Genomic DNA, 10781 nt, shown 5'->3' on the forward strand with positions numbered 1-10781 from the left:
CTTGCGCGTCTAATTCCCAGTGTGCATAGTGTTGAGGGTTGTTGGTTTTTTTTAGGGGGGGGCGGGGGTGTGTTGGGGGCACAATGTATGATAGATAAAGAAATAAAAACTGAATCTAGAATAAATAGATCCTGCTGCTGTAATTATTTTCTACAGGACTGATTGATTATTAATTATTATTAAGAAGAAGAAGCGATGCAAATGCAAAGCTGGCATCAAATCATGTTGAATATCCAGCGTCCTATAAAAATACACTGCTCAAAAAAATAAAGGGAACACTCATATAACACATCCTAGACCTGAATGAATGAAATATTCTCATTGAATACTTTGTTCTGTACAAAGTTGAATGTCCCGACAACAAAATCACACAAAAATCATCAATGGAAATCAAATTTATTAACCAATGGAGGCCTGGATTTGGAGCCACACACAAAATTAAAGTGAAATGTTCCCTTTATTTTTTTGAGCAGTATATTTAACTTCTTTAGGAGTGCGTTATTGGACAAGAAGACATTATTTACAACCAGTTATATATGATCCATGTAGGTACTAAGTACACTGTACCCCAGCTAATTCAAGTACGGTCCAGTAAATTCAGCCAAATTCAGGTCCGGTTATTTACAGACTACTTCAGTACTAAGTTGATCCAACAACTCAGATTGAATTGATCATAAAATGCCAACATATAAAGAAATACAACCTTTAGTTGCTGGCACTGCAGGAATCTCTTAACCTGAGCGAGCATGCAGCATCACTGCAGAGGAACAACAACCTCTAACAAGACGAAACCTCAAGCAGAGTCAGACTCAGGGGGAACAGCTGAGAGAAAAGCTGAGAAATAAAAAAATATATATACTTCCAGTTCGAGGCAAGGAGAACCCACAGAGATGATGGCAGCAGCGTCTCCATTTCTGCCCGTGTTTAAACGTGACACTGCTTAACCTTCTGTGAAACGAAGGTGAAAAAAAAATAAAAAATCTGAAGTGACACAGTTCAGTCAACAACAGCAATTGCATCAGCAATAACAAAGCAGGTGAAATGAAGAAACAAAAGAAAAGCAATAACCCGGGAGTACTTTCTACAGCGTAGAGAGTAAAAGGTAACGCTGAGACTCGGCTGAAATAAACTCGTTAGAAGAACCATCAAGAGAGCATCAGAACCCTCCCTGCAACGTCTTTCATCTAGATTTATCTGAATGTTTCCCAATAAACCATTTACAGGCCACATAAAACAAATATATATATCTGTTTTGGGGTTTGTATAAGAACCATCTCCAAAGGTTAGCAAATACCATGTTCTGTTATGTGCCACGTAAGTAATTTTCTAACCTTTTTGCCCCCCTCTGGTCTTCTGTTCGTTTCTACTGTAAAACCGTTAATTGGTCCAGACTAATTTCTCAGCTGAAGCCTTCATGTTGTTCAGAGTCTGAGTGCCAGATTTGCTCAGGCTAATGGTTCACACCGCTGAGGTTTTGTACAAAGTGTTTTTTCGTTGCGGCCACCGCCTGGCACTTTAACATGTCTCTTATTAGTCATCGAGTCACGCCGTATGGACCCTAATGTTGCACAGAAGACTTGCCAAGAAGTGCCACAGACCATTCCACGAGGCAGTCGATAATGATGATGATTGTTTTGTTGTTTGTTTTTTTTTTGTTGCATTTCTTCACTACAAGTACTATGTGATTTTCATGACTCACTCTTTAATTGTATTCTCCATGGTAAGTCAGATTGACATTTATATCCTAATATTTATCCCGAGGTCGTTATCTCCGCAGCTTCGGAACGCTTCGACGTTTTGCAGTCGTCGGGTTTCTCGGCTGGAGTAAACAGAGTATTGTCCGAGCTGTTTTCACCTGCGCTCCCTTCAGATTGCTATTTGAATACCGAGATGTGACTGATTATTCTTCCATAAAAGAGCGCACGCGCGCGTCCCCTCGCCTCCAAAATGAATGATCTGCGGCGGGCTTAATGGGAATCAGATGAGAGCCGGAGACAAAACGTACTCACTGGGACAAAACCCAGCAGCAACAGGCCCTGAGCACTCACTCAGCTTTCGGCGCGAAGACGGAAATGGGTCGCACTTGTTTTCCAAATGAAGAAAAAAAAAAAAGCTTCATTTTCTAAATTGACGCTGATATTTAAACAGTTTTACAGCCTTAAATTTTGAAGGAAAACCACAGTGTTTGAGTTCAGACATAAATAATCAAATCTCCCACAAATTTAGTGAGTAAATTACATTATTGTCGGCGCAGTTCTCTCGATCCTTTGGCCGCTACAAGATAAGTCTACTAACTCAGCAGCATTCCTTCTACCTAATCTAGTTATCCGTGATGAAAATGTTCAATTAACTGCCAGCAGATCCCCAGGTCCTGTGCAACAAGCTGATTATCCCCTTGCCCAAGGCCTTCGCAGTGAAGCCCCAGCCATCTGCAGTAACGTCTGCACAAAATGCGGCGATATTGAAATATTGCTTGATTGACGTTTCAGTTGATTTGGATTAAAACCCCAATCTATTTTCTCGCCTAGCACAGAAAAAAAAATACTTTCTTTTTTTTTTTTTTAATCAGCATTTATGTCATAATAAAACTCTACAGAACGGTTCATAAAGCAGCTCTCATGCAAGATTCAAACTAATTCCTAGAGAGACGGGAGATATGAAGGAGATGTTTTTAAATCTTAAGATAACCAGAGTTTTAAAAAAAACTTTCATAGCAGCTGCTGAGAACTGGATTTCATTTCTATTTGCTCTGCCTTGTTTTGCGTCAACAGCTTTATTCTGACTAAGTGCTAAAAAGCTCTGCTGGTAAGATAGACAAGACTAATGTAAGGTAAAGTGAAATAAATTAGACCTGTAGCCAGCTCAGGTTTTTGCTGCCACCGGCCATTTTTAGCCACCATCGCAATGCCAAATAAAATTTTGACAGGGTATACGGCAATACGTTCTGCTCAAGAAGCAAAACAAGGTGTGAACAATAACTTAGGCTACAATCTGCAATGCTCAGTTCCATTATTTTATTTTATTATTTTTGGCTAAAATCCCATTTTTTGTGTGTGTAACCATTCATAGAACTAAACAAACGTGACGGCTTATGTGTGAACGGTTAACACAGAGGCCTCTACAAGAATAATATACTACAAAGGGATCCACAGACAAATCAATCCATTGTCTTTGGATTGATGGTGAAGATACCGAGCCGACAGTATTATCACGAGATCGTAACATCGCGAAGCGAGCAAAGAAGAAGAGAGCAAATAACGATGTCCTTTTGTTGCATTTACTGCAACTTCTGTCTGGTTGTGCAGTCAGACCACTAGTGGTGTGATAGTGATGCGCTTCACTGACAGACTTCTTTTGTAATTTCATGAATTTCTTAAATTTCAGCCATTGTTTTCACCTTTTTCATTTACAGTGCCCGGGTTGCTCTGGTGAAGGAATATGATGCACGATTCAGGTCAGCGACGCAAAAGTCGGTTGAAGTGCGACATGACTGTTTAGAGTAAAATCAAAAACGGTCGGATACGCATCCAAATTTGCACCACAAATTCGATTTTCTGGGGGAAAAGAGGCACAAAAAGAGAGAGTTTTGGGTCAGTAGCCTAAGAATTGCTCATCAGAATCCTTCTAACTATTTTAGATTTAAACTTAGAGATGATCAAATGCTGTCTGTCTAACTTAAAAAAAACCCCACTGAAACAGTTTTTCAGTTTAGTGCAGACAGGAAGCTGCAGACTACATGTCAATGTCTCCCCTGATAACCAGCCTCAAGGTAATGCAATATTCATTAATGAAGTTTGTACAGAAAACCAGCCGGGGAATTTAAGGTGATGTTGGGACCAACACTGTTGGTATGGGACAGACATTATTATCCTTTTTCTTTCTAGTAACACAAGACGGGCTGCAGTGATGTCCACTGAGTCAGAACAGATCACTGAACTTCAGCCAAGGGTAAATCCTCGCTTCAAAATAGAACAAAACTGACGAGCTGTTGCACGCAGAGGCCTCCTTTGGCTCCATTCCTGCTAGCTTGGTTTTATTTATTTTTTTAAAAAGCCTATATGGGCGTCCGATGGGGGATGTGGGCGTTTTGACACCCACCCATTTTACTCAATATGTGATCTGGCATGTGCCACACCACCAGCCAAGATCTTTTGTGTAACATGCTGATAAATATAATCTGCATCACCTTTTCCGGGGAAAATAGACGCGCTCCTGCAGAGCATCAAGACGCAGCAGTGTGCTGCCATAAAGTGATGAATTATTCAGTAATCTTGCAGCTCAAGATCTGTTTTTTTAAATTTATTTATTTATTTATGTTTATTTTATTTTGCATCCTTTAAATGTTCCAAATATTAGCCAAGCAATGAAGTCAATGTATCTACGCCACAGTGACCGAATACATACAATACCAGTTTTACACCTACTTTTCAAAAGTATTAGATATAGTTGCAAAAAGACAACAGCATCTGGCTCTAAACCTACGCATTGCTAAATTTATTGCACCTGTGATTCTCCTCGTTTTGCTACTCAATCCCGTTTGCATGCGTGTTGTTTGTAGATCAGGTTTGCGCTTGATATCAAGTTTGTGTCTGTTTTTATACACCCAGACCTTTAGCAGGTCGGGCCCTGAGGACGTCTGACATGTAGGGAAACATCAAACTCTGCAGCTTCCTCACTCTCACAATCTTGACCAAATTTGTCACTGTGTGATGCAAGTGCAGCAGCACCAAAGATCAAAAGTATACATACATATATATATATATATATATATATACATACCTGTTTAAAGGCACACTTCCATCTTTTCAGTATTTTTTTCTTTGCTCTCCAGTAGCCGGTGACATTTTGTTGCCAAACTCTTTGTCGTGTCAGTGAAATAAGTCTATGTGTCTACAGAAGGGTCTGGCCAAGCATAAAACAACTTCCTTTTAATTTATTAAACAGCAAAAGATCAGAAACATACATTTGATTTAATTCAACAACACTGGAAAAATAAAACAGGTGTCGCCATGACGATATGTGAACCAAACTGTCTGGACCGAAGAGAAACCTCAGAAAACATGGTTGCCTTCAGGTTTTTTTTGTTTTTTTTTTTTGTTAGTCTTTACATATTTGACTAATATAATATCAAATATTGCCAATGTAAATAATATGTAACACTTTGTTTAAGGTAACGCGTTCTCCATTGAAACCAGTGAGTTTTGCCATAAGACTAAATCCCCACGTTTCTCGTTTTCCTCTGCTCTGTGCAGGTGGCCATAAATTTGTGACGGAGGGGGAACATTTGGAGCTGATCTCGATCACCAAAGAGCAGTCAGGAACATACGAGTGCATCGCCTCAAACGACATCTCCAGCTCTGACATCAGGAGAGTCCAAGTCACAGTCAACTGTAAGCACCAGGCTGACGCCTTCATGGTCAGGACGGAAATGGCTCTTGACTTTCAAACGACTTTGGGGGGTTCAGGATGTTTGGAGCTGCTTTGGCTGCACATCGTTTCCTTGCAAAAAGGGGAGCAAAACAGGAAGTCCATGCTTACGCAAATAATTATCTACTTCTTAATATTATTTGTTTAATATAAAGAGAGTTTAATTATGCATCTACAGTTCTGATTTAAAAGAAATACATTTCAATTTTCAATTTCAGTTTTTCTTCCGCAAGTTGCGATTCAGTGCAACAGCGGAAGAAGAACTTCAGAGTCAGTGCAGCAGTAGCCAGAATGTAGCGATATGTGCGTCTATGTTTTATTCAGTCAGCTTAATGCTGTGATATCACACATGCTTCTAAAAGCGCCGGTGCTTTGGATGGACCAGATATTTGTGTAAACTACTTCAGGGGAAAAATTACAGTGATTTATGGCACCGTCGATGTGCGTCGACCTGCTCGACTTTTTGTGTGGCTGAATACATTTAACTAAAGCGACTTAAGAGGTGGTTTATTATATAACCTCCACTTGGTAACCTGGTCCGGGAACATCCACACATCAATACATGCAGAGGCAGTTTCAAGTGCAAGGCTTAACAACGGGGAACCAACATGTACATTCACCAACACAAACTGGGAACAGGTTTCTGCAAAGCCTGTTTCAAGGGCAGTGGCGAGTTGTTTTGAATATCAAGGTAAGGTTATCTGCAACATCACTAAGCGTCTTTATGTGTTTAAAAAAATAAATAAATAAAAAAAACTCTTGTGAAAAATGCTTCAATTCAGTGTCATATGAAATTCAATAGAATGGACCGTAAACAGAACATGGTATGTTCTTCAATTATAAAGGAAAACAGAAGCTTTTGATAGCTTTAAACTCAAAGTATTATTTGGTCTTTCAGATCCACTGACAATCAAAATCTAAAAACAGAAAAGTGTTTATTTATATTCTGAATTAAATAAATACATTTTTAAAAAAAAGGCTTCGTTTTAACAACGTTACGTTTTAGGCTCAGGAGAAGGCAGAAATCGGGCAAACAGATCACTGGAAAAAGTTTAATTTTAACATTAAATTGATTGTTGACTGAAGTGTTTCCATGTGAAAACATGGATTTGCTGAGACCACACATTAATTCTGTCAAATTCCCCGCCTCGAGACGCATTTCCTTCTTTGTTTTGTGACGATATGAAGCGTCTGAACAGTCTGATGGTGCATCCAAGTACGGCTTGCACATCCGATTATCCATGTTATCCTACATGCTTTACATAAAATGTTAAAAATTAGTTTTTCTAGAATCAAATATTCAATGAAAAAAAAAATCATCACTTCATAGTCAGCACCCTTATCCAGTTTTACTGTTGTATATTTGTTTTATGAAATACTTTTGCAATAATTCCACTATTTTTTTTAATTAGCAAATGACACAAATGTCTTATTCAACTCATCATGAGCAACATCCTTGGCTATTTTCTAGGTGAGTTTATGTTTTTTTTTTTTGTTTTTAAAGCAATTTATTCAATGAGAAAAGTCAAACTGTGACCGTAAAAATGCCTGAAGTTAAAACAGAATTCAAATTTAAAAATTGTTCCTTATTGTGAAGCAAGCTACATATCCTTTATGTTGCCACCTAACATTAGTTGGCATGGCGATGAAGACAATTCAGACATAATTAAAACAGTAAATATTCAATCAGGCAGGATGGAATAGTTTTCTGGTTTGAGGTGACCTTGCTAAAATTCTCTGATAAAAAAAAAAAAAAAAAAGCCATTTTTTTTTTTTTCATTTCATAATTTCTGAGAAGATTATCCAGGGATGTTTCCACAAAATCAGATGTTTTGGTGAAAAAAAAAAAACAACATTTCTCCAAGGTGGAACTGTGACACCCGTTTGACACATGCAGAATTATCCCATTCGCATCAGCAGGTGGGAATCTTGGAGTGTCGTCTAAAGAGGAAAATAAATCCGTCAGACGTTGGACTTGGAGAGGATTCTGCTTGGTGTAACTTTCCACTGCTGATGGATAATTAATGCATTGATGGAGTGAGATGGATCGCGGCTGCTTTAAAAAGCTAATGCTAACAATACGAACAAAGGAACGTCCACGTCACATAAACCTAACCAATTAATAATTAAAGTTAAACTCTATGTTTGAGAACGTTTTTCTTTTGTTATTATTAGTTTTGATCTGAGCTCAAGGCTGAAAGTCTGGAAAGAAAGATTTTTTTTTTCTTTCTTTCTTGTGTCTGATTCTAAAGTAAATAACATAAAAACCAACCACCATTTCCTTTTTTTTTGAATTTTTATCATTAATTGGAATGATAAATTATACATGGCTTCATTAAATGAAAGTCTTTATTCATGAGGGAAGCATTCGTCCATTTCAAACAAGTGGGACTTTGTTCTGAGTTATAAAATTATGCGTACTTTGTGTGTTATTGGAAGGTTTGTCTCGGTTTCGGTTAGATACGGTGTCTGAAAAGTGGAGCAGTAGAAAATAAAGATCAGCGGTTCTCTCTAAGCTGGAGTCTTTTTGTGTGGAGTCCAGACGAAGCTGCAGTGGTTTCATATAAGGAACTTCAACTGCAGGTTAATAGAAAATCTACCCTTCAGTGTGACGTATGTGTGTGTTTTTCGTTTTGGCTTAAATCTAAAACGTCATCTTCAGAGATGCTGCTGCTAATCTTATTGTTTCCTGTCTCTACAGACTTCCTGATTCTATTTGTCCTCTTCCTACGTTATCACTTATTGCCTAAGGTTCATTCTCAACTCTGCATTAAAGTGCTGAATGAATAAAATGCGATAATTCATTAGTACCATTAATTTCCTTTAGTTGCCATGGGAAAAAAAAAAAAAAAAAACTGTAAAACATGAACATGAATAATTACAATGACATTTCTTTGCCAATTCCACTTCCCTTTCTTTGTGCAATGACAATAAAATAAGTCTAAGTCACCACCAACCAGTCAGAGTTGAGTTTATAGTAAGACTTTCACATTTCTTCATGTCACAATTTGGAAAACTGAAACAGGAGGGGTGTAGAACTAATATATATTATTATTTTTTAAATGTGTTCACTCCTTACTCTGTCGCCGTGGTTTGGTTTTGATATTTGTTTTTTGTCTCCGCTTCATTTTTAGACCCTCCCTTCATTTCGAAGGCGAGGAGTACAGGCACTCCGGTGGGACAAAGAGGGGTTCTGCAGTGCGAAGCCTCTGCCGTTCCCAGGGCAGATTTTGAGTGGTACAAAGAAGACCGCAGGCGAGTTTACCTTCTGTGCTTCCTGCGTCTGTGAGAACGGCTTTGAAAAGAACAACACTTAGTCGTCCCCCCCCCCCCGCATCGCCATTGGTTTTTACACAGGATACGGTCATTTTGCATTGCATGACATTTGGATCTGAGAATTAATAAAATGTTTACTCATATTATATGAAAAAAGATTTGCTAATTTATCATCTTTTGTGAAAAAAAAAAGAAACAAAAAAGCAGCTGTTATTGGTTTTTGCTATGTACATGTTTCATTCAAAATGACGAACTTGTCAGAGATTAGAAAATTCATTTCTGAAAGCCATTTAACCTGGTAAACTATCCTTGGTTGTATCAGAACATTTGATGTTTTAGCGCGTTTGGTTCTGTCAGAATTAATGCTGTTCGGCTAATAGGTGCAAAATTACAGCATTTTGATAAATTCCATTAATTTATATGGCACGTAAACTGTTGACTTCTAAAACTGAAAGTAGACCTCTGTTGTTATGAAAATGACATATAGAAATATTGCAAACAACTGTAGAAATGATTGATGCAGAATAAGAATTGTGTATTTCTTCAAATCTGTTTCTATTTCAAGCTGATTTTATGTGTTACCAATGTGATGAACCATCTGAGCCAACAGGCCGAGGGTGAACTGCAAAGCATAGATTATTGTCTGAACTCTAACCGTTGTGCAGTTTGATAGATTGTCTTTATTTTGCAGGCTCCTCAATGGAATAAACGGTCTGAAGATAGAGACCCAAGGAAAACAGTCGCTGCTCATCTTCTTCAACGTGTCAGAAGAAGACTATGGAAACTACACCTGTGTCGCCATGAACACCATGGGAATCACTAACGCCAGCATAATTCTTTATGGTGAGTGTAGAAATGCTTTAAAAAGTCCTAAAAATTCACATTGTTGTAGAAGGTCTTGGTTCTTTATGGAATTCACTGCATGTTTGTCTTCTTTACCGCATTGTTATCCAACATTGCTGGAAGGAAAAGGGCAATTTTAGGTCTCAGAGAGGATAGGGAGGCTGAAGACTGGGCCAAATAAAAACATGAAATAAAAATAATTGAATATATTTTATTCTCTTAAGCCAAACAAAGTCTGAAAAATGTCTACATGTTCATATTAAAAAAGGGGTATATTTAGATTTGTGAAAAATTCCCAGCTGACACCTGTACGCAGCCTGCAAAGCTCCTTATTTTCATGAAACCTTCCGCAAAACCCAACACGCCATTGCTACCTACTAGTACGAAACAAGCATGTTTATTTAAACATTTTATTTTAAATATGTTTATTTAATCTCCCTTTTAAAGGGTGAAATGGACACGAAGCACCGAGTGATTTCTGCATGTTGTTACATAACAAACCCTGCAGTTTCAGAGGCAGAAGGAGGGAAAATAAAGTTTTAGTCAAACAGTAAAATCAGAGATTTTGATTTGTGATTCCTTCATAAAAAAAAATAAATAAATAAATAAATAAATAAATAATCACCTGGAGTGTTGCCTTCATTCTTCCATGCATGTTTGAGAAATCCTCAAATCTCATTCGGGTTTGCAAAACGCCACCGTCCGTACGCGGAGTCTAGAGTTAACAAATCATCCGTAAATCAGATCAACTCAATGTGGAGTCAAATCTGAGAGCTATCATCATCCACTGAATGTTAGGAATGTTTAAAAAAAAAAAACAACTTTTGTGAATTTTTAGAATATATATTTTTGGAACCTAGTCCTACATTGTTTTAGTTTTCTTTTTTTCCCAATTTATAATATACTAGTTCATCATGCATTAAAAAAAACCCAAAAACTTCCAGCATAAAGCAAAGGTAAAGAATGTAAAAAAGCAGTGCAGGAGTCACTTTGTGTTGTTCAAAAAAGCAAACACACTCAAAATAATAATATCAAATAAACGTGCAGGCGGACATGGAATAACGTCCCGTTTCTTCCGCAGGTCCGGGCGCGATGCACGACGTGAACGGGACGCCCGTCCTCCGCCGCTGCTCCGCCTGCCTCCTGCTGACTGTGACCTTATCCCACCTGCTCAAGTTCTGATGAAAGATGTGACCTCCCCCCCCCCCCCCCCGTCCCCTCCCCCCTCCCCTTCC

General features: G+C 38.2%; 1 protein-coding gene across 1 annotated transcript in view; it reads left to right on the top strand.

The window, feature by feature from the left end:
* Positions 1 to 10781, top strand: part of opcml (opioid binding protein/cell adhesion molecule-like) — an 85764-nt gene that overhangs the window by 69796 nt on the left and 5187 nt on the right. Inside the window, exons 5-8 of the mRNA XM_015040362.1 lie at positions 5253 to 5390; positions 8562 to 8682; positions 9395 to 9546; positions 10628 to 10752. Of these exons, the coding sequence (XP_014895848.1) occupies positions 5253 to 5390; positions 8562 to 8682; positions 9395 to 9546; positions 10628 to 10728 (512 nt within the window). The 3' untranslated portion in view covers positions 10729 to 10752. The remainder of the gene's footprint in view (positions 1 to 5252; positions 5391 to 8561; positions 8683 to 9394; positions 9547 to 10627; positions 10753 to 10781) is intronic.

Source organism: Poecilia latipinna, unplaced genomic scaffold (genome assembly GCF_001443285.1).
Source record: "Poecilia latipinna isolate Pla-1442-1.1 unplaced genomic scaffold, P_latipinna-1.0 Scaffold506, whole genome shotgun sequence".
Classification (NCBI taxonomy): Eukaryota; Metazoa; Chordata; class Actinopteri; order Cyprinodontiformes; family Poeciliidae; genus Poecilia; species Poecilia latipinna.